This window comes from Asterias amurensis, chromosome 11 (genome assembly GCF_032118995.1).
Source record: "Asterias amurensis chromosome 11, ASM3211899v1".
NCBI lineage: Eukaryota > Metazoa > Echinodermata > Asteroidea > Forcipulatida > Asteriidae > Asterias > Asterias amurensis.
The window spans coordinates 12,058,274-12,083,159 of NC_092658.1; the positions used below are offsets into that span (position 1 = coordinate 12,058,274).

The 24,886-nt window shown below is 37.5% G+C and overlaps 4 protein-coding genes across 8 annotated transcripts in view; 2 read left to right on the forward strand and 2 right to left on the reverse strand.

The window, feature by feature from the left end:
- The window catches only part of LOC139944343 (uncharacterized), a 36,716-nt gene extending 12,888 nt beyond the window's left edge, over positions 1-23,828 (reverse strand). Inside the window, exons 1-2 of one of the 2 annotated variants that reach the window (XM_071941344.1) lie at positions 23,741-23,828; positions 20,671-20,730 (exon numbers count right to left, since the gene is read on the reverse strand). Coding sequence is in view for 1 of the 2 variants with exons in the window: in XM_071941343.1 (XP_071797444.1) it covers positions 5,208-5,216 (9 nt within the window). In the remaining variant the exon portion in view is untranslated. Of the gene's footprint in view, positions 1-5,207; positions 5,357-20,670; positions 20,731-23,740 lie in introns of those variants that run through there. The other variant, XM_071941343.1, reaches the window with a different exon arrangement.
- Positions 10,572-24,886, forward strand: part of LOC139944341 (uncharacterized) — a 98,644-nt gene continuing 84,329 nt past the window's right edge. For 2 of the 4 annotated variants that reach the window (XR_011786942.1, XR_011786941.1), the window contains exons 1-6: positions 10,574-10,738; positions 11,410-11,480; positions 12,005-12,082; positions 12,506-12,613; positions 13,277-13,389; positions 14,136-15,060. Coding sequence is in view for 2 of the 4 variants with exons in the window: in XM_071941341.1 (XP_071797442.1) it covers positions 11,415-11,480; positions 12,005-12,082; positions 12,506-12,613; positions 13,277-13,389; positions 14,136-14,970 (1,200 nt within the window). In the remaining 2 variants the exon portion in view is untranslated. Of the gene's footprint in view, positions 10,739-11,409; positions 11,481-12,004; positions 12,083-12,505; positions 12,614-13,276; positions 13,390-14,135; positions 15,924-24,886 lie in introns of those variants that run through there. The other 2 variants (XM_071941341.1, XM_071941342.1) reach the window with 2 other exon arrangements.
- On the reverse strand, positions 16,860-18,024 carry LOC139943988 (histone H1.0-B-like). The gene has a single exon (XM_071940914.1). The coding sequence runs from the start codon at positions 17,906-17,908 to the stop codon at positions 17,279-17,281; it is 630 nt and encodes a 209-aa protein (XP_071797015.1). The 5' UTR covers positions 17,909-18,024; the 3' UTR covers positions 16,860-17,278.
- The window catches only part of LOC139944340 (rhomboid-related protein 3-like), a 43,155-nt gene continuing 42,507 nt past the window's right edge, over positions 24,239-24,886 (forward strand). The window contains exon 1 of the mRNA XM_071941340.1: positions 24,239-24,376. The gene's annotated coding sequence lies outside the window, so the exon portion shown is untranslated. The remainder of the gene's footprint in view (positions 24,377-24,886) is intronic.

Here is a 24,886-nt window from a genome sequence, read left to right on the forward strand (position 1 = left end):
GGTTAAGTGTATAGCTGGAACATTATACATAGTATGTTGAGCTGATAAAACGACAAGATACCGGTAGTCCCTATTAAATGTCAAGGGTAAAGTCCATAATACAATTCAAAATCATGTTTCTTTGCTCTATACTGTTTGGTTTCCATGAAAATACGGGCACTTGAAATGGACGGTTAGGAAGCAAACGGAACACTAAACAAGACGATGGAACAAAACGGACCCTTTGCATATGACGTTACCCTTTTAAACAACGCCCTCATTGAGTAAAAACGAGCGTCGTGCGCGTGACCTCATTATTAGGACCAGGGCCCAATTTTATAAAGCATGTAAGCACAGAAACTCTTTAGTTTTTAGTTTCATAGCTATCCTGGTGCCCTAAGGAATTTGCTAAGCAGTATTTTCTGCTTAACAGCTTTGGGCCCTTGACTTTGCTCTGGGGTGTATTTAACCTAAAGTACAAACTTCCGTTGATAATCATAGGCCTATACTTCGTTAAGTCCACATAATGAAACGGTGAAAAAACGCCTTCCGTTTTAACTCATCATGTTACATCGTCACCTGCGCTGTTTTATGACAACGTTTTCAGTTTGTTTAATAAGTGAGTGATGTTTGTTTGTTTCCCTGGCAATATATCAACACAAGACGAGCATCAGTATTATTGACTATCTAAGCATGATAGAGTGGGGTTCAAACCCATCCATTTTTTAATTGAGTGAGTTGGACCATGAAATCATTCACCTGCTGAGATCATTGTTTGTATTTGTTTGTTTCCAAAACGGAACAGATGTTCATCAAACATTTATAAATACACTCCAAAGGGTATAAGTGGTCTAGGCACGATTCCTCAGAGCTGTTAAAACAGCAAGTATTTCTTATTTTTTCTTATAGCAAGAAAATATTAAGCAGAATACTAGTCACATGTAGTCGTGTACATATAGTTCATTTTTTTTTTTCTGAGACAATAAATTTGTTAAGCGCGTTTGCTTTTTTTTTCAAAATAAGTCAACAAACTCCGTCAACATAATTCGTAATAAACCACAAAGACTATGGGTAACCAAGGAAAATGATTGGTTCAACCAAAAATCACTTAAAGTTTACCCACTTCAAATTTACCCGCTCTATCCAATTTGAATAGAGTTGGATTTTAACCAACGACCTCTGGACTAACGTGCCGGCTGTTTATCCCTATATCTTTTAAGTTGCGCGTGACATTATTTTGTACATTCGGTATGCGGTCATATTATTGTACCCGATAATGTTGCAAGCACTACAAATTAATATGCTTTGAAATGTTGCAAGCACTACAAATTAATATGCTTTGAAATGTTGCAAGCACTACAAATTAATATGCTTTGAAATGTTGCAAAAAAACAGTTATATGTTACCAAACGTCATGAACAGAGTACAAAGTTTTGGAGAATAGTTTAAGTCAATGTTCTCTAACATTCGTACTTAAATATTTCGTACATTCTCTAATATTTCGTACATTCATGAATCTTAACTTTCTCGTCCATTCTCCTTAACAGATCATACCCTACTTTTTTCCAACTACTACTATTAGAAAACTAGGAAACAACCATGATCAGAGATAGTCTTGTTGTTACTTGTTTATATTATATTACCTAAAAGTACAATTTATGTTTTGCTTTTAAAGTGGATTGTGGGAGACTTTACAGAATCTTAACTGCCGCAAAGTTGGATCACGATTTGGCATATAACACAAAACTATTAAAAAGCCAACTATTGTGAAAAACATGTTTTATTGCTTTATTACGACCTCCGTATACACCTAATATTTTATATATTTCCCCAAAAAATCATCATCATCAATCGTTTGTTTTAATAGCATTCAATTCGTCATTCCCGCAAGGAGGGTCGTTAATAAAATAATACTTTATAATAAACCACAAATAATACATAGAAGGTGGCCTCAAGTTTGATTGCTGAAATAAAACAAATGCAAAAACTTGGGCTTGTAGTGAAAATTATGCATCCTTATGTGAGTTTATGAGCCATGCCGATCTGAGATGAATATTGGGAATGGCAGGATAATAATACTGTTACGTGTTCATATTTTCGATAAAGTGTGGTGACAGAAACATAGGGAGTAAAATGACACAGTTAGAGTTCGATATTGGATTACAGACATGTGAATGTCCAATGTCCAACAATATCTTTAAAGCAACATTAATATTCGTTGTAAAAAACCACCATGTGCAGGTCCATTATCAAATAACAAACTAACTTTGATGTCATCAGGAACAAAAAGGTTTCCACGCGGAATTCCTACAAAGGGGTGTTGCACAAGGAACCGAGCCCTTATTAATCCGACAAAAAAGTAATATTAACTTTAAGAAATAATTTTCCTTCAGATATTGTGTGAGAACGATTTTTCTACATTATGAAGTTTGCCCTGCGTTGACAAACATGGTACTCGATAATGCAAGTACTACAAAATATGCTTGTAAATTTTGAAAAATCAAAACGTGACCAGACGGATACAAGGTTTAAAGGAACACGTTGCCTTGGATCGGTCGAGTTGTAACCGTTTTTTATAAAATGCATATGGGTAGAAAGATGTTGTAAAAGTAGAATACAATGATCGACACAAACATGCTTCGAAATTGCACGGTTCTCCTTTTACCTCGTCGACTAACACGGTCGGCCATTTATGGGAGTCAAATTTTTGACTCCCATAAATGGCCGACCGTGTAAGTTCGCACAGGAAACGGAAAACCACGCAATCTCGAGGCAAACTTGTGTCGATCATTGTATTCTACTTTTAAAACATCTTTCCAACCATATGCATTTTATAAAAAACGACTACAAACGCTTTTTATAGACCAACTCGTCCGATCCAAGGCAACGTGTTCCTTTAAGTCAGAGAATAGACTAAAGTGTAGATTCGCCGATTCAATGCATATTTTACCGCTCGTTCATCATTCACGAATTTCTCATCCACTCTCCTTATTCATAATGTGTATACGATATGCAAGCGCTAATGTTTGTGGAAACCCCCGTAGTCATGTCTTCGTAAATGTAAGAAAATTACAGCTGTGGCTGTATGTCGTATTATAGGACGAGTTTCATTTGCTGACGAAATACTGACCACCTCAAAACTCAGGGGAAAAAATAACAGTATCCTGTCTTTTTCCAAGAAACTGTCGATATTATGATAAAGTCAAAACATGATTAGACTCAGTTCAAGACGTTACTCATCATAGCATAGTTTCAAGTTCTAACAAGTCGCTATAAATGATAAGATTGCAACATGAATGGATTATAGTAGTTCAGAATGTTACTTGGTACATTACACAACTTTCACATTTTTAAAGAGGACCCTATAGTAAGGTTACTATCACAGGATCAAAGTAGTAATGGTTCAAGACGTTTCCCACAGAAAGGTATACTCTAAATAAGATTGTGACATGGCTAAATAGTCTTGGTTCAACGCTCCTTGGAATATACACTACCTTGATTTTGTTATAAGAGAATCATACAAGGTTACTACCAACCAATCAGTTCTCTATAATTATCGTTGCTGTTTTGTTACACAATGCTGCTATTGTTGATGTTGTTTATGTATAGTGGTTTTGCTTCTTTTGTTTTATACAAATACGCTGAGAAACTGATGAGTTCGGATATTAGCTACCCGTGCAAGAATGACTTAAAGGCAGTAGACACTTGGTAATTACTCAAAATAATTACTAGCATAAAACCTTACTTGGTGACGAGTAATGGGGAGAGGTTGATGGTATAACAAATTTTGAGAAACGGCTCACTCTGAAGTGCCATAGTTTTCGAGAAAGAAGTTTTCCATGAATTTGATTTCGAGACCTCAGATTTAGAGGACCAATTGAGCTCAAAATTTCACAGGTTTGTTATTTTATGCACATGTTGAGATACACCAAGTGAGAAGACTGGTCTTTGACAATTACCAACAGTGTCCAGGTTGAGTAACAATGCTTACACAAACCGTTATAGAGCCTCCTTCGGGGTCAGTATGATTTCTAATTAAAGTTTGCATGATAAGGCTCGGTAGTTTTTTAATTTAGACTGAACAATAAATAAGTTCCAACGCGTGGGGCGGTCAAGTTCAATAGTGATACATTCCAAATCTCACACTGTAATTGGATTTCCCTATTGCGAAATGCAAGGCAATCCATGCACTCTATACTTCCAGTGTATATCCAAGCAGGAACTCTAATACAGGTTAAAGTCACGCACAGCATCCCTCAAGGTTTATAATCAAGATGTCTGACGCTAGACGAAAATAAAACCTGGGGATTTCTACAGACAATGAACATGAATATGTCGAGGACTTCGACGGAATGTAAAAATGAAGTTTTTAAAAGCACTGGACAGTAGTGGTAATTATTCGAAATAACTGTTAGCATAAAAACTTACTTGGTAAACGAGCAATGGAGGTATGTTGGTGAGTATTATAAAACATTGTGAAAAAACAGCTCTCCCTCTGAAATAACGTTAAGTTTTTGAGAAAGAAGTAATTTCTCACTCAAATATTAAATGACTTCAAAGGGCCCTGAAGCACATAACTTTTGCAACAATGGTAATTTTCCATTCAATATTCTCTTGCAGCTTCGATGACTAATTGATGAAAAAACTTTCACAGATTTTTTATTTTATTCATAATATTGGGATACACCAATTGACATACCAAATGTGCCTTTAATATCAATGTTGAGATTTTCTTTGTTTTAAAATAATTTAAATGGATGACATGGTTTCCGATTATAAGGTTGATTTCGGACAGCCATAATGCCGCATCAGCACATGTTTGTATTTGAATCATCAAACCACATAGCAACTAATCATTCACCTTGACCGACTGCTGGAAATCTTAAACTCTCGTCTGATTGCACACAACCGTCAGGATTATTATTATTATTAATTTAATTTTATCAGCAGACAAGACGCAATTCAATAACACAACAGTGTCAGAAGAAAAATCTCAGCATGCGTCACCAGTATCAGTAAAGAATGGCACTCCATGAAATTCAAAACCGACAATCAACGCATTCCTGATTTAGCGAGGAAACCTAGGCTGGCTACGGATCGGACGTTTGTTTCTTTCCTTGCTACTTTTGTTCAAGCTTGTGTCAAGATTTAACCAAGATCCTGATAGTGTGTCATTTAATACAATACAGCATGAGAATAATCTCATACAAATGGCACTACGCACTTACCATTGGCATGGAGATGAGGGAGCTAAGCAATGATGGATGCAGGCTGCCTACGAATGCCCCTTTTTGATTTCCAACCTGCCTGTACCGACTACTAATAACATATGGAGACAAACAGCATGCGCACTTGGGTGCCGTTTATGCGCAAATTCAGCCGGGCTGTACTAATCAGCAGCCCCAGACTATGGACATCGTGTACGCGACGTTGCTAGCGACTTTGGCTGATGGCAATGTATCTAGCCAATGGGCATATCAGCAATCTGACCGTTGCCATAGCCGAAACATGGCGTTAGGTGTTAGGTTTTAGGCTAGGGGAGGTGGCTTGACTCGTCTTATCAGAAAATATTCACAAAAAATGTGTCGGTGAAAACGAAGTGATAATGGACTTTCTATTAAATATTTCATTGTTTTTGCCGAGGTAAAAGCGCTACATCATAAATGTCTAATGATAACATTATTCTTAGACAGTGCCACTGTCGCATGCAATTATGTCCTTAATGCAATTCTATCCGGAGGACATTGTTGCACATGCAATAATGTCTGCCGGACGGTTTTGCATATGCAATCGTGTCCACCCGGACGCTGCTGCATAATGCAATTGTGTCCGCCCGGACACATTTGCATATGCGGTTGTGTCCACCCCTGTGAAAAACCGTTCTGGCAGTAAATTAAACGCCCTTGGTCGACGGAACACGTGCGCCATTTTACAAGTTAAGTGCATGTCATGACATGGGAAATGTTCGGCCGTTTGGGTATTCACTGCAATCATAATGTACGTCAATATGCATGCTGCATAAACGTATGCAGTACATGAATGTTCAGTCATGTACATGCCCACCGGACGGTTTTTTGCATAGCCCCGGACACGATTGCATATGCAAAAGTGTCCGAAGCGGATTGTATGGCGGACACAATTGCATCTGACACCGCCAATGATCGTCGTAGGCAGTGATTATATAATTACCATAACTGTAATGCGAAACTCTCGGTCCAATGTATACAATTATACGAGGACATTCCAATGGGAAACGTTTACTTTGAACCATTTTACAGTTCTACCATTTCAGTATTTCCATTTTACTGTATAACCATTTTACAGTAATGCCAGTTAACAGTAGTACCACAAATGGCGCCCTCTATCTGTCACAACTTATTTTTATTTTGTGTACCAAATGTAACATAATTTTGTTATGGCATAAAGACAAACACACAAATCAAACATAATGCCGGGAATGGTAACCAATAGTGCAAACTCGCTTGTATGACCTCGATGGTGATGTAAATGGGTCATAAATTATAAGGTCAAGAGAGGTCACTGCTACTGGAACTCTTTTGAGTGATCCATCTTCAACAAATGTCACAAGCAGAATTTCGAGTTTCGTTATTCGTCCTGTGCCAAATTTATTTTAATGTAATTCTAGTACGAAATAACCGTTTCAGTTGATTAACTTCATTTGTTCCAATGCATTGCTGTTTGTGAAATTGTATCGAAATATTTCTGCCAATCCCATATCTGTTGAGGGGAGAAAACAACATAAAAATGGGTGGTTCACACTTTTGAAACTATTCTCTTTTCAAATAGGTCTATCTTTAACCAAACAAAGATCAGAGTTCACTGGTTATCACTTATAGGTTATCACAATAATGATAACTGATATTTACATACATTGCCTCTTTGACTCGCATTGTTGCATGCATCATCGTATGCTAGCCCTGGTGGTCTTATGTTTTAGTATTCTGTGTACAGATGAAGCGTCCTATTATAGGGATAGATCGTATACATGAATCGTAATTACATAATACCTAAAGCAATTATACAGAACTTTCCGAGGCCCAATTTCATAGTCTTGTAAGCACAAAACTTGTTTATCACATAAAACTACGAGCCAGAATATAGTTGCCAATGCTGCGACTGGAACCCCGGTTATTTCTTGCTTAGCCAAGAAATATGCTAAGCAGATTTTGTCAGCTTTATGAAATTGAGCCTTGTCGAATTTGAACGTAATCTTGTGAATAAACCTAAATAACCAAACAACTTATTAATTTTTCGCCACTATGGTATTCTAGGAGACGAAAGTAAAAATGTATTTGGGCTAACTACGAAACTACAATTTAAACGTTTGTCTGAATGAATGAAAAACAAAAAGAAGTTCCTGTTTCGAGTTGTGAAAGGAACATGACGTCTGGTGTGTATAAACCAAATTTCAAGTTGAAAGCCATGTTATAGGTTTGCAGATAACGCTTTGTATGACTATTATTACAAAGTCATGGCTATTTATGGGCATCTCAAAGATTATCTACTGAGTATTTAATTTCCGACAATGCGTGATATAGTCACTTTGAAAACATCAGGGTCAGACTTCAACCGGATTCCGAGTACCAGGGGACCTAGTTAGATTTGACATAGAATAATATGTCAGAATGACCCTAAAATGGGTCAAATTATGCATAATCTGAGTTTTATCCGAGCGGGATTTAAAATAGTAAAAATTTAATAAACCGCTTTCCGGGTTTATAGTCTTAGCCAAAGACTAAAAAAAATACGAAATTGCCACTATTGTATTGGGCTTTTCGATTAGAAATGAGTTTTTTTCAAAAGTCAATAACAAAATAGAAATCCTTTAAAAACAATTAGCGACCAGGACATGATTCATGCAGATATCGTTTCTCAGATTCAGACATTGGAATTTATATTTTTCCGGGGTGTTTGACGCCATCATTTCACAGAATGATTATCTTACCACCATTGCCATCTTTATGTAAACTTCCTGCTAGAATGTACACGTTTTTTCGGTGTCATTTCCGAAGTATAACATAATTATTGGAGTATTTCTCGCAGGTTTTTTTTTTTTTTTTGAAAGAAATTTAACAGCTTATCACTCAAGCAAAGGTATAACAAAATTTAACATGTGTATTCTTTTGAGAAATAATAACCATTAAAATATAATAAAAAATAAAATCACAACCAAATAGTTTAAAGCCAAATGACACCTTTGGTAAATGTCAAAGACCAGTCTTCCCACTTGGTGTATTTCAACATATACACAATTTAATAACAACCTGTGAAAAATTGAAAACAACTGGTTGTTGAAGTTGCGAGATAATAATGGAAGAAAAAACAACCAATTGCCACACTAAGTTTAGTGTGTACTTTCAGATGCATGATTTCGGGACCTCAAAATCTAATTCTAAGGTTTCAAAATCAAATTCAGATAAGCTATCCCTTGCTTGTTACCAAGTATAAGTTGTTACGCTAACAATTACTTTGAGTAATTAACAATAGTGTTCAGTGCCTTCAAGTCAATAATTAATGCTGTTACATATTATAAGCTTGTGCTGTTACATACATTATGAGCTATGTGCTAAACTGCGATACCGTCGTGACTTTTATCTATTACATTTGGAGCGATAATATGAGTACAAAGTACAGTATTGTGTATTGGATCTATATTTTGAGGTCTCGAAATCAAATTCATGGGAAACATATGGTGGCCCTGAAGGGACATCGCATATCGCAAACGTGTGCGCATACGTATGCAATGTCGTGAAACAATTCGCAAATATGTGCGCACACGAATGCAATGTCGTGAAACAATTCGCGAATATGTGCACACACGTATGCAATGTCGTGAAACAATTCGCAAATATGTGCGCACACGTATGCAATGTCGTGAAACAATTCGCGAATATGTGCGCACACGTATGCAATGTCGTGAAACAATTCGCGAATATGTGCGCACACGTCTGCGAATATTATTTGCGATGTCGTGAATTTTATTGCATACCATGTTGCATACCTTTGAATAAAATGTCTAATGATCTGGGGGGTTTCTTTCCAACAGTGAGATAAGCGGTAGTCATTGCAGCAGTAGTCTTTGTTGTGAGGCAAGCGAGGCGTGTGGTCGTCCTTGGCCTGGTGCCAAGTTCCTGGGTATACACATGCTTTACAGAGGGAGCCTGCTGTAGCGCCACAGTACTCCCTAGATCGGTAACAAATTATCCACAACTATGACATCATCCTAATGGTATGCAACATGGTATGCAATAAAATTCACGACATTGCAAAACAAATCGCACTCGTGTGCGCACATATTCACGATTTGGTTCACGAAATTGCATACGTGTGCGCACATATTCACGATTTGGTTCACGAGATTGCATATGTGTGCGCACATATTCGCGATTTGTTTCACGACATTGCATACGTGTGCGCACATATTCGCGAATTGTTTCACGACATTGCATACGTGTGCGCACATATTCGCGAATTGTTTCACGATATTGTATACGTGTGCGCATATATTTGCGATATGTTTCACGACATTGCATACGTGTGCGCACACGTTTGCGTTATGCGATGTCCCTTCGGGGCCACCATATAAAAGACTTCTAGCTAGAAGTCTGTTATTATTTTAGTGAGAAATTACCTCTTTCTAAAAAACTACGTTACTTCAGAAGGAGTTGTTTCCCACAATGTTTTATACTATCAACAGTTCTCCAATGCTCGTTACCAAGTCAGTTTTTAAGTTAATAATTTGTTTTGAGTAACTACCAAACGTGTACCTTCCCTTTAAAAAGAGAAGGGTCTATATTGTTTCAAGGTCATGGTTGTAAAGACCGGATTCTGAACACAAAGTGACTATGTATATAACGAATTGACAACAACAGTTCTTTGATAATGACAATCATTAATGAATTTCTCACGTTTGATTTCAGGAGGAGGCTTGACCCATTTCTGAGTCAGATTGACCTGGTTATTAAAGCTTTGCTTCTGCGTCAGTTTGGCCCATTTTGGGGTCATTTTCTTGACACAGATTGTGGGTCATCACACTGACCCACATAAATGGGACGGAGAGTGAACAGGGCCCAATTTCAAGCTGGTAACAGAAAATACTGCTTAGGGAATTTCTTTGCTAAGCAAAAACAAACAAATACTGGGACACCAGATGCAAAAAAAACAGTTTCTGTTAAGCAAGATTCTGCTGTGCTTAGCAAGTTTTTGGGGGCCTAGATAACATTGAGAAACAAAGTACAGCAGGAATGGACCAGCATAACACTGCATGCGATCCGGATCTCCGACTTACTTTTGACCCGGGCGATTTGAGAGTACAGGTATTTTGCGAAATCGACCCCATCAGATGTACAAAGAATCCAAACGATTTATTATGAGAACTGGTTGTGCTTCCCAGTATTGTATTTTATCGATGCGGTGTATTTTTGTTTGACAACTTCCTTGTTGTAGAGCTAGACTGTACGCTTCCAAACCTATTGGCCAATTGTTTGTCAATGACATGTGACGCCAGAGTTGGGGATTTCCCTTTGTAATTTGCATACGAGATTGTTGAATGCATCGTTGCTGTGTATAAGAGGCCTACTCGAGCGAAACAGGTACACAGGTGTGAAACCTTGCCGCCCATGACTAAAGGACTACATTTTGGTCTATGGTGCTGTTCAGTGTTCCCATGATACACAGTACACATAAGGGTCGCATTGCCTGAAATCAGCCCAGTTTGATTTTCATCACCAGGACCAAAGTGAGTACATATTTGTGTTAAATGTAAAGCTTTCTTTACTTTTCTACGTGGTTGACTTGAGCACCAGTAAACTGAGTGTAAAGTGTTTTGTTGTAACTTTTTTATTTGTACACGCACGCTATGCCACCATGGCTTGCAACAGCACGGTGTGTTTTTATAAGCACGTTCTATACTAAATGTAGGTGGGGCGGTAGTCAAGAACAAAGTACATCAAATCGTGAGGGAGTACGAAGGTCGTTGATTACATGTACATGTATATTCAGTGCAGCCTATGGGTGTATATAAAAACGTAGTAGAAATGTGTATCTTTAAAGTTTTCCAGACTGACTGTAAACACTAATATATTGTTGTGCGTACCCCCTACGGAAACTGTAATGCCGAATCCATTAACCCATGATCCACACCGCACTTTAAATTACCCCAAAATGGTCCTGGAGAAGGAGATGTAGTCACTGTATTCATGAAAAGTGCCGTTTGGATGGTTGGATAAAAGATTGAAAACGAGACGCTCCTGATAATGGTTGGTTCATGTTGGATTTCTATACCCAACCTGTCTCGCAATCTACTCATTTTTTATACTAACATGGATGATTGATGCTGATAGATCGACCACATTGACCACAATGAAAAGTTCTTATACTTTTTGTTGATTAAATGCTCTTTTGTTTTAGATTGAATGATGGAAGAGAATAATTCCATGGAGGGTTATCTTCAGAAGCGGTTTCAGACCGGTATAGTAAAGGTATGACCATTTTGTTATCTATACGCCTCTCTTAATACTTATGCATGACGTCATAATTCTTACCCAAAATGAGGCTATAGGCGCACTTCCCCCATCACTTGCAGTGGCTGCGCCCATCGCCTCGTTTTGAGTTAGCATTGTGACGTACCACATGCATAAATATTAAGAGAGGCGTATATCATGCTCGTTATCAGGCGACTCTGTACCCCCCCCCCCCAACGACATGGGAGATTTTAGATCGCCTTAGCAAATGCGATAATGATGCCCTTAAAATGACCCTGAAGACATTTACAATTTTCCCAGAAATAGGGGGCCCTTTACCAAGGAGTAAACGGTTGGTATCCTTTACCTTTCAAAAACGAAGCATACAGGCCTGACATTATACCATTACCTTTGCTATGTACATATGTGTTATTCCAACCTTATTTCTGTTTCCTGTTGTACTGTATAATAGAATATTAATAGGACACAGGTAACCTAGATAACACTGTTTATTTAACCACATAACATTCCTCTCCACGCAGTCCATGAAAAAGAAATGGTTCCTGCTGAAAGATGGGGAACTGAGATGTTATCAAAATGAAGATGCCTGTAAAAGAAACGTAAGTCACATAAAACTGTCTTTTATTTTATTTTATGATGAGTGTATGAAAAGCAGTATGACATGCTATTCGGAAGTCTACTTGTATCATAGGTCCGGAAGGGTATGTTATTACAGCTGACATAATACATTAACAAACTGAAGACAAAAGTCACAACTTCTTTACTGAAACAGTCGTCTGCAAGAGTAAACAGTCGTTGTGTTTTGATTATTATTTTTCACAACAGGCTATACGAACAAAACTAATTTTAAACATCATGAAGTTAAGGCCTGTTATTGTGTGTTAGTTTTGATTGTTCAACGACATCAGAAACTCATGCTCCCTAATTGTTTGCCTACCCAGGAGTGCAAGTGCGCACGCAAGATGTTCCATTAATTTACATATTCATGAGAATGATCTATTTTGTTTCAAAAAAAATTTCAGGCGGAGATGTACCAAGATGTGGTACAGGTGAATGATATTCAGACGGTCCGCATTGCCAGTGAAAAGCACGGTGCAGAGGTTGTCACTAAACAGAAAAAGTTCATACTGGTTGGTATAATGTGTTAATTGGTATCAACCACTGCCTTTAAGAGAAACCTAACGCAAGTGTGTAGAAACAAATTCAATATGTATGCATGCGTGTGTATAAATTGAATTAAAAAAAGATTCAAACTTCTCACCCGTATAAAAGAACCCTTTTAATATTGTGAATAATTAGCATATTTTAAAAACAATAGGCCAACAAAGAGGAGATTGAAATTTAATACTAAATAGAGAATCGGTTTCACTGCCTTATTTTAAATATATGCGCCTTTGTTCAATCGAAAACCGTTATACGAAATTTGCCAAACAAAGAGTGATGTAAATGGATAAGCAAACAACATTCATCGAGGGTTGGGTTATATAGTTGACAATACTATTACTAACTTGCACATAAACATTATACGCATTCACGCTGAAAGATCATTATACTCGCACCAGTTAACAAAAATAAAATTATATAATAGGCATTAAACTATAATAGGGCACAACAAGGCTCATAATTGGATCGGAAACCCTTTGTATGATGGACGATTTATATGTCTATAGAAACAAGAGGGAAGATGGGGAAAACAATTCGGTAAAACTGAGAATTCGTTGTTGAACCGCGTGTGAATCAACATAAACAGCAATGTGATATTGTCAAATGTTTCTGGGTTTTTTTCCCCCAAGGTGGCATCTAGTGAAGAGGATCAGAAGAAATGGATCAAGGCGATTTATGAGGCACTTAAAGACAACAGACCTCGGTCAGTGTCAACCCCAACTGAGAAGAGGTCCCCAGCCAGGTAAGGGATAACGATGTGGCCACGGGGATTTATGAGTCACACAAACTACTTTTGATAGCGCCCTCTTTCGAAACATCCTCCCTCATCAGCCAACGTTAATTTTCCATAATGGGGACAAAATCTCAGGCGGACAGATTTCCCTGGGGAGTGATGTCCCCCGGAGATATTATGCTCCCCCCCCCCCCCACCCACCCCATAATATATCGAACTGTGTACAAACTACTTTTGATAGCGCCCTCTTTTGAAACATCCTCCTTCAGCCCACGTTATTTCCCATATGGGGGGATTGGAACAGAATCTCAGGCGGACAGATATCCCTGATGGGACGCCACTGGGTCAGCCAGGAGTGGTGATGTTCATGCGTTTGGGCCAAACTAAGCAGTTTGTAATGCTCACACGCCGCCGTGAGTCCAGAATGGCTGTTTTAAAATGGGTCTACATTCAATGAACCATCCTCAGCTAGTTTAAGTCGTACATCCACAATTCCAAATAAATCTGCCTATAGAACATACAATAATATTAAATTGTATTACGGACATCATGTAAAAATGTTTAACGTTTTCTGTATACAGTGCCGGTATTTATCTGATAATTAAACAAGCAAACACGCAGAGTGAGATAAAATAATGTACGCAGAGTGAGATAAAATATGTGTTATGTAAATAAATCAATTGGGAATCCGTCTTATATTTCCTGACAAAATTAAACCCTAACAATTTCGTGTCATTGTTTATTCCTTCATAAAGAAAAATATCAGCATCGAAGTTTGGTTTGCCCCACATGTTCACGTTCAACCGGAAGTCTTTCGATGATGAGACGCAACAAACCGAGACTCAAAGTCTGTTCTACGTCCATCCAGCGACTGCTGAACCGTCTCCTTCCCAGTCTGAGGTGGGCGTACAAGCAGACGTCGGCCCGGCACTCAACGACCAGATAACTCAATCTAGCACGTCTGCTGAGATAAAGAGGGACAGTGACACCATCACAGAACGTGCTGAAGGTTTGCATCTGATGGACGGACCTGAGCAAGAAGACAGCAGCAGTGTTGAATGCAAACCAAAGGAAACAACCGACAACTCGATCGTTTCCGACGGCCAAGTCGACTCACAGAACACCCCTTGTACCAAGCCCTGTCCCGATAAGCAAGTAGGGCTTGATCCGGTATGGGTGAAACGAGATGAAGTGAACGGTAACATGGCAATAACCGAAGCAGGGAAAGAAAGCGAGCCGTGTTTCGACACGATAGTACCGTCGGACAATTCGGACGCTGAATGTCAAGATCAGATAGACACACTCGTTCAAACCACGGGGTCTCTTTCCCTCAACGAACCCCAGCGCGAGACGAAAACTTTGGATGATGAAGACGAAGTCGAGACAGTCACTGAGGCAAAAAAAGAAAGGGGCATGGACGAGCTGCAGGCTCTCCTGAAGTCCCTTTCAGAGGGAGTGTTTAGTGACTGTGATGGGGTTTTCTCCAGTGACGATCAGGAGCCCATATCGGTAGGAAGTGATGATGAGAGTGAAACAACACAAAAGGGAACATCTGCATTCGACCAACTGCAAGAACTTTTAAAGGGTTAAATTAAACTTGATACTGCTTGGATGTAAATCAGAATAATATGACATTTCAGATTAATTTCCCTTTTTGTGTACATTATAGATGTATTAAAGGCAGTGGACACTATTGGTAATTACTCAAAATAATTATTAGCGTAAAACCTTTCTTGGTGACGAGTAATGGGGAGAGGTTGATGGTATAAAACATTGTGAGAAACGGCTCCCTCTGTAGTGCCATAGTTTTCGAGAAAGAAGTAATTTTCCACAAATTTGATTTCGAGACCTCAAGTTTAGAACTTAAGGTCTCGAAATCAACTATCTAAACGCACACAACTTCGTGTGACAAAGATATTTTTTCTTTCATTATTATCTCGCAAGTTCGATGACCGATTGAGCTCAAATTTTCACAGGTTTGTTATCTTAGACATTATGTTGAGATACACCAACTGTGAAGGCTAGTCTTTGACAATTACCAATAGTGTCCACTGCCTTTAACATAATATCTGATGGCATGTGTTTTTATGAAAAATTTTGAAAATTTATAACAAAAATGTCTCTTTATAACAGGAGCGGCGTAGGCACTTTATAATACGTATTTATATTTTTAGTCATAATTAATCTAAACTATAGGCATAGGTACATCAACAATCTTAGGAAAGGCTGGACATGATCATCAGTAATGTTCTCGTTGAAAAATGACTTTTCCTGTTGAGAGTAGAGTGTTGAAGAAAGGTGTAAGACAATTATCCCTTTCTCGCTATTCATTTGTTTGAGCCAGGCGGCAAGATGAGACTTCATAGACGTTGAAACTTATTGTTAATGTTTTTTTACTAATCAAAAACAACCAAAAGGTTGACACCTATCAAATAACTTACAATATTTTTTACAAAGTTACGAAAACCTTAAGACAGCAATTAAAATTTATAAAGATAATTTATTAAATTAGTGTAAATAAAGAAACAAAGGTTGCTTTTAAATTGTCTACATAATACATGTATTGTCATTGTTTGCTGTGTGTGGGGGGAATATGGGTTGGTTTGTCTTGAACGATTAGATGCTCGGAACTCCTCTGTCAGCCCCCCGCCCCCCCCCCCCCCCCCCCCCCGATGAAGACCCGCGCCAAAACCATGACAGTCTTGGCAACAATGAAAAGTAAGCAATAAAGCGTGATGGCGTAGGCATATGACATTTTATTATTGTACAATATTTTTTGTAATAAAATAAAATGAAAATACGCTACGGCCTATATTATATTATCTGTCATGAGCAAAAGACCTCCTACGAGTTTTGGTCTGCTGCCCTCTGTTGGAAACTGTGAGTATACATAATGTAAGTACTGGCAATTATTAGTTTCAACCACAAACTTTCTCTAGCAAACCCGATGCCGAACTGAGCAACAACCCCCCCCCCCCAAAAAAAAAAAAAAAAAAAAAAAAAAAAACGAATTTGCTGTAAAAGCCCTCTGTTAAAACTCTTGCTGCGTACTAGAATAAAGGTCATTTTGGTCTAAACTACCTCTTTATAACAAGGAACGTTGATTATAAGAGGGCAGCACACAAAACAAGCAGAAAATGAGATTTTGTCTGCACAATGTTATGTTTATCAGCAGAGCATACTATGGGTAAAGAGTCCCCCCCCCCCCCCCACGTGAAAAACCTTGTCTATTGAAAGAATGTTGCTACCATTAATATAATAATGTCAAGCCCCATTTGCGACGACTTCACAAAGGCCCCTCCCCCCCCCCCCAACCTACTTAGAAAGTAAAATATGACTTCGCAAAGACCCCTCCCGTTTCCACACCACCCACCCAATTTTACAAATAATGATACCAAACTGCTGCCCTCCCCCCCCCCTTTACTCAATGTTGCTATAAGTAATTCAAACGTAAACGAAAAAACACCCGGGTGACACAGTTGCATTTTTTCTTATGGCAAGTATATCTACATTTAATAACAATACCGTTATATTTCAGGATAAATATTATCACAAACTCCGTTAAAATAAAGTTATATCACAGTTAACTCCAAATGAATCATCCACAACGATTCCTGTTCAATCAAAGAGAACTAATATGCCGTTCGCCGAGTTAAAAAATAATTGAGTGTTTGTGTTATTAAACCGCTTCTCCTTCAGAGGTCTAGCTTGAGTTGATCCACTGCAAAATTGTGTGTCCAAAAGTTTGATTTACTCGGTCAAGAATCCAGTCAATGAAGCACAACATTAAGAAAAAGTTCGCGTTGTGTTGTTCTTGCGCGAGTTGTTGGGAATAAACAAAGTTTTTAGCTGCCTACATTATAAGTTAAAATGTACATTGTTCTTGAGTGCCGGCACTCTATTTCTTTGCACCTTTCTTTCCGCCCTTCTTGCTGACTTTCTTCGTGGCGCTTTTCTTGGGCTTGACTGTTGCTGGAGCCTTCTTCGGTTTTGTTGACGATTTCTTGGGAGATGCCTTGGGCTTCTTGGTTGCAGCTTTCTTGGACTTCTTGGGTGTGGCAGCTGGCTTCTTTTTCGCTTCAGTCTTTGCAGCTGGCTTCTTGGTCTTTGGAGACTTGGCTTTGACGCTGGCGGCCTTCTTGCTGGGCTTGGCAGACACTGGAGGCTTCTTGACTTTCTTGGGCGTTGTCTTCTTTGTGGTCTTTTTCTTTCCCTTTCCAGCTGCTTTAGAAGAGTCGGCCGGGACACGGAAACTTCCTGAAGCCCCACTGCCTTTGGTGTGGGTGAGCACCCCCTTGGCAGCCATCCGCTTCAAAGCAAGCTTGATGCGGGTCTCCACGTTGGTTTGTTCGAGTCGGTGAGCGTTTTTGATGTATTTGATGATCGCCTGGCGTGACGAACCTTTCTTATCGTCCAATGCCCTGACAGCTTCGTTGATCATCGACTCGTACGGTGGATGCTGGGGTGCAGTTCTCTTCTTTGGGGTTGCTGGCTTCTTTGCCTTCGGAGTAGCAACAGTATCAGCCATGGTGAGGATTGTTTTGATTGGCAAATTTCAGCTCGACAGAGGGCAGAATTTCAGTGATGATGAGCTGCTCGTATCGGTTTGACCGCTTTGTGTTTTGATGTAAATGCCACCGCTGGTGACGCGCTCCTCTAAATACTGTCGATGCGGACGTTGCAGAAATCACTTTTCACACACTCGCCAACGTGCGTAAAAATGGCGAAGTCAGAACACAATGTGCTTGTTGATATACAAAAATGCCAATTATTTCTTATTTACGGAAAGTTGCTGGCACAATTCTTCATGATTCCAGGTAAAGCGATAGTTAAGACATCACATACCTTTGTTTTGGGTGTTTGGGTGAACTCAGTGTTAATTTACTGGTTCATAAACACGGACAATGCAATGTTTACAAAACTGATTTTCTGAATTCGATTACGTGTCATTATTTCCCCTTTTTTCGTAAGGAACCATTATTAGTCTCAAAGTAATCCCAAATAAACATATTTTAACCTTACTTAATGATTTGACTGAAAACTGCTGGAAAATATGAAAAAATAATCGACCCAAGTTTTGATATAAACACATATTACGGAGTTTCGCCATGTTTTTTAAGTCATTGAATTTTGCAGGAATTTTCATTTCCCCTGATTTTCTTCGGATTTATGGCCCTAGACTTTCTATAATTTAAGAAATATGAAACAAAAGTTAGTGAGGTACGTAAAAAAACCGAGTTACTCGACAAAAAATGGTTAAAAATGCAGATTTTCAAACAGTTTCTTTCGCGTGCAGAGTGTTGACCTTATTTTGAGTTGTGGCGTCATTTGACAGAGCGACTGCAAAATTTTCTTCACTAAGGAAATAATTTAACCACTTAAAATTGCATAACTATTGAAAATCAAAAAAAAAATTAAAGTTACAATACAAAGTTGTATATAAATGTCTAAGGCATTGGTTTGTATTAAAATTCAAGTTCAAACACCTCCGTAAAATAGAGAAAAACGGGGATTTCAATCTACATCTTAAGCGTCCTCTACGGCTGGTATTGGAACAAAAAGATGTCATGTCAGTTTCCAACACGGACTTTAGATTTGATTCTGCGGTAAATTTTTGCCGCAAAAAGTGTGAAATTACTTATTGTAAACCTAGGAAACAAACTAATGTGTCATAGTATGGTCTCTATAAATGAGAATTATCAAGTTAATTGCATATTATATGTTTTAGATGATTTGTGTTGGTTAATGTACGTGTATCAAAGCGGTCGAGTATGATCACACAAGCTTAGGCGACATTGAATTTGAGCTTTATTTTCCAATCCTTCAAGTTGAATGCTATTGCTAGCCAATACGCTACGCTTTGGTGAGGCGTTGAAAAAACAGCGTCGGTGTGATAGGCACTCTCTCCTTGGCCTGCTGTGTGTCATTAAAATTCAAACTTAGCAATAATTAAAGTTTTGCATCATCGAGAGGATGATTAAATTATTAATTTACTAAAAAATGTAATCAGTATTTTACAGGCCTGGGTTTATTGTTGTATAATACATTTTTCTTCGTGCGTGCATGCACAAATTTGATTGCTAATGCTATAGTTGAAAACCTGCCCTTGCTGGGATGTCTCATTCTCAGTGTTGTAACAATCGGTGTTGATTTATATTATTGGTATTATTTGACAATCATTCGCATTATAAACACTGATGACATATAATTTATTATACAAAAGAAGTCTAAAATGTTTTCTTTTTTTGTTCTCACGCCATGCTCTGCCTAAAACGACTGCCGTTTTTAAGTTTATTTTGCAAAGATTAGTTTTTTAGAAGGTTTTCATAAGCGAGCGGGATTGGCCATTTGGTTATCGCTCACTAGAGTTAACCTCTGTGAGGCAACAAAATGCACATTTTTGTTTGCAATTGATTTACTCGGGTTTCAAACAGACCCCCTTCACCGTTTTCATTTATTTTCTTTTAGTTACGAACAACATTTAAACTCGGTTCATGGTCAAATGTACAAAGTCAACTGATGAGTCCCATCCATCAATAGAGATCATGGCATTTGTCATAGTGTTTTTGGTTTATTTCGAGTGCAGCCTCGTTTTAGGCCCGGCAGTTTTTAAATAACGACTGGTCTTTACAGCTGGAATATTTTCAGTAAGATTTCATTACCAGGTATCTCATCCATACATTTGCAGTATCCCACAACCAAGCAGTATACCCTAAACCACAATTGCCCAAGGAAAAAATAATGAATCAGGACCATCATGGGCGGGTCCGAGTGCGCAGGCGTGCTAACAGGGAAAACAAGGAAAAACTAATGTTCAGCATTTCAGAATGTTCAGCATTTTTGTTTAGTAAGTGTATGATAATAAAGTGGACACTATTGGTAATAAGTCAAAATAATTATTAGCATAAAACCTTACTTGGTAACGAGTAATGGGGAGAGGTTGATGGTATAAAACATTGTGAGAAACGGCTCCCTCTGAAGTGGAGTAGTTTTCGAGAAAGAAGTAATTTTTCACGAATTTGATTTCGAGACCTCAAGTTTAGAATTTGAGGTCCCGAAATCAAGCATCTGAAAGCACACAACTTTGTGTGACAAGGGTGTTTTGTTCTTTCATAGTTATCTCGCAACTCCGACGACCAATCAAGCTCAAATTTTCACAGGTTTTAATTAATGTATGCATATGTTGAGATACAGCAAGTGAGAAGCATGGTCTTTGACAATTACTAATAGTGTCCCCTGGCTTTAAGTGTTTCTGGTTGTAAAGACCCTTTCATTGATGGATGTCCTTACCTGTCATCTTTGTTTCATCCGTTCTGGCGTTCGTCCAACACAGAGTGATGACAAACACGTCTGAACAATAAAAGATAAAATCGGTTTAACAAAGATTTTAACTTTCAATAATCTGTTTATTCACCAAACAACTAATTCTTATAATTTCATTACAGTCTGTTTGTGTTAATAAGCACAAAATACATAAACCGGAAAATTTTCACGCATCCAAACCTTTGTTTTAGTTTTATTTGGAAAATAGGAATGTTGTTTTAGTTATTTTATACTTTGCCAAACACTTTTTGTCAACAGATCTTTCTCTTGGTCAAGTTTCAAATTTAAATGAGTACCATCTGATCTTGTTAGCCCTCGATGAGAGTCCTCATTTTATCATATCAAGGTCACGTTTTAAACGACATTGTGACTCCACTCCAGCTCATCTCATATCAAACTGAAATATTTTTGAACAGTTGTCAATTCAAATCAAAGCATTTATGTCATGTATTACATCAGTAATCAGATCAATCAATCAATTTGTTGTATTCTCACATCTTCCCAATTTACTCTCATTATAAATTGTGTAAGATCTGTATCTAATAATATTTTGATGAGCTTGTTGTATAGTTCCCCTGAAGGTCTTCAAACTCATTTCAGACCATGTGTATATAGGTTGTAAGTATACCCCTTACTCATTAAAAAAATGTGTATCATTTGCTACCGCTGCAGTGATGTGTCCCTTCAACATAATCATCACAATATTTTGTGTAATTTTTTTTTTCTGATAATGTGGTATTCATATAGAATTCTTAATATAGGGAAAATAGCAAAGTACAAAATATGCTTTATGATTGTATATAATATTTTTTTAATGATATCCAACTCCATAACACTGTTGCAGCAAATAAAGTATCATACCAATAATGACAGCGAGCATTATAGCCCACTACAACCACATAGTTTGAGTAGCTGTCAAACATACATAATAAAACAATGATCTAACTTGTAATACACAACAAAATTATCATGCTCTTTTGTAAATATTGATACTTCCATACAGGATTTGCCTACAAGCCTGTGAGGCATATCAGTTCATAGACTTTTTCCCCAAAAAATATATGGTACAATTAAATTTGAAATGAGCCAAATTCACCTTACACAAAAATGTGTGTTTCTTTGCATGTACAATACACTGTTTCATGCCATGTCTTGTCCCGGCGTTAACAATCTCACTCAAGTTGTGATAGCGGAATTATTTGATGATGGGTTCAATTCTCAGACATGACACAAGAGTCCAACTGTCAATAGGCAAAACACTTATAACCATAATTGCTTCTCTTCACATACAATGTAGGTGTGTAAATGGGAACATACTAGGGCTGAGATAAGGGGTTTGATTAACCCTCACACTGTATGCAGCTTGAGGTCACTTGCTCCCATAAAGGAGTTAAAGTCACCTGGAAGTAGTATTTTTTCAAAATAAAGCTTTTGTCACTAATATGTGTTTTGATGAGTGGAATGTGAATAAACAGTTAACTAAGATTTTTAAAAATCAGTTCTTATGTTATTTACAAATTTAAGAGAAGACCCCGACCCGAGAGGGCGCTGTTCGTGACGTCAATCGAGGCAGACTTTGCCTGTAATGCGTAGAGTAAACACAATTGCAAAGTACATGTACGGACCAAGTCGTGAGTTTGTACGTTTCAGGTGTATTGCTGCTGAATGCAGAAAAACCACTTTTTGAAATGTACCAACTCACGACTTGGACGTACATGTACTTTGCACGTGTGTTTACTATACGCATTGCAGGCAAAGTCTGCCTCGATTTACTTCACAAAAGGGGTAGGCGGAGTCAGCCCCCAAACAACTTGATATATTTTTTTAAACATATAAATCGTGACAAACAATTACTAAAAAAATTGTTTTATTGTTTGTAAGCATATACTCTTATGTTTAAAAAAAAAAAAATTCTATTTCCAGGTGACTCTAAGAACGTTTGAAGTACCTCAGGATGGTCTAAGCATGTTTGACAGGGATAATATTGTTAAAACGCCTTGATCTAGCTACTTGGATGATTGTGCACACTATGTTCTACTGCGTACTACATTGTACATGTATGTATAATGTTATAAATTTAAAAACAACCAGTAAATCAATCTACAAGCCTACTTGAGGCGACATGGGAATTTTTTTTATATATAGTTAGAGCATGGAAAAAGGTTCCTCCATGGTTACAATGTCGCTAGGTAAGAACATCATCTTTTTCAGAAGACCAGATTTGTCCTAAATACAACAATCATTAACCAGACTGAAAAGGTTCTTCATTTTGGTGGTCACGTTTGAGCAAAACCATTTATAGTATAGTGTAATTTACTATTTTTTTGTTTCAGCACTTAGAAACCCTGCGCTCTTTATTTTATTATTAAACGCAAATTCAATTTTTTTAATAAAAAAATAAAAAAATGTAGGCCCTAATGGATTTTTCATAAAAGTCAAGCCTTTATCAATTTGTATGGCACTGGATTGCACTTTCTATTCCTTATTAAAAAGAAAAAGCACCAACTACACAAGCATGTGTTTTGTGAACCCATCCATGGGTCAGCTAAATAGTCTTGAACGCTGTTAGTGTCAGGTAGGGCATTGTTTCAGAACTTATCTTACCGTGCTTATGGTGGTGGGTAAAGATAAACAACATGATCAATTAATCATAATTAATTAGGCCTATATGATGTATCTATAATACAACAACATAATTGGGGATAGGTGGTAGAAGACTTCAACTACAAGGTTGTGACAAGATGTAGATGACTGCCAACAACAAAACACTATTTTGCTTTTATACAAACAATTTACATGCACACTGATCACATGTTTGTACATGTACATGATCCCATCCATACTGAAGTAACGGTATGTGGACACCCCATACAACAGCATTGAGATTTGTGTCTGTGCGTTTTCATACAATCTATAATAATAAAAAAAAAACACATAAAGTTTGAGTTGCATTGCATACAATGAAATTCACGGCATTTAAACATAATAAGCACAGGACATTGTCGACTATGATTTTCATTACAAAATAAACACTTACGTCTTCTTATCCTTTATATCGGAGAGGAATTTTGACAGCGTTTTTTACTGAGCCCCGCGAAGTTGTTGCACGTGGAGAGACAAATGTGCCGTGATATATCAACATCCGGTTCAAAGTGTGGAATTCTTTATGCAAATATTTGACGATACCAATAATTTGAAGAGGTTAATTTGTTTTACTTTTTTTTTAAACGTTTGAACATTCTAAAATCAACTTGGAAAATTTGAATTTATTCATTAATTTTGTATTATATGTCTCTATTTTCTTACATTAGTCTAAAAATACATAAAATAAACAATTTTGTTTTGACGAGTTTAGATTGTGCTAAATATTACCCCCTTTAACAAAATACAACATTCCCAAGCATAAAGTACTTAGCAAAACGTGCAGTTGATGTCTAATCTGTGCGCGTGTGTATGATCTACTCGTGTTGCAAAATTTGTGGATAATCGTCTGCTAGTTGGCTGCTGCATAAACGACACATGGAGGCTAGTGCTATTCTCTGCGCATGCTGCATGCAGTTCTCTTCTGTAAAACTTTTGTCAATAAACTGCAAATAAAGTGACTCCGAATAAAACACGTTTGAACACCATTTTCATACATTAAACAAGGAACAGGGAGTTGTGGACCTTACATGTAAGTATGTGAACGTATATTAATGTAAAATGTATTATTTGAAACAACACACACACTCACACTAGTGAACGCCGAACATGAACTTGGTTGACACCTACCTAAGTAAAAGAGTAAGAGTAGACCATTGCACTGTAAAATTACACTGGTTTATGACGAGTGATTGATGCAGACGTTTACATTGCTTATACTATACCATTATACGTTCTTTCATCTGCCACACAAAACAACTTCCAAGTTCCACATGAGAGGGAGTTAAAAAATAACTTTACTTGCGTTAAATTAAAGGCAGTGGCATTATTGGTATTACTCGAAAAAATTATTGACATTGTTAAGAAAGTATTACTATTACTATTAACCATTCTTTTTTAGTGATGAGGCCAGGGGAGAGGTTGTTTGTAGTATACAAATTTTGGAAAAGTTTCCGTATGGCGCCACCACTTTTTCATTTGAAATAAAATAATATAGTATCTAATTTACCTGATTGATATATATCCCTTTTGTAAAAATGAG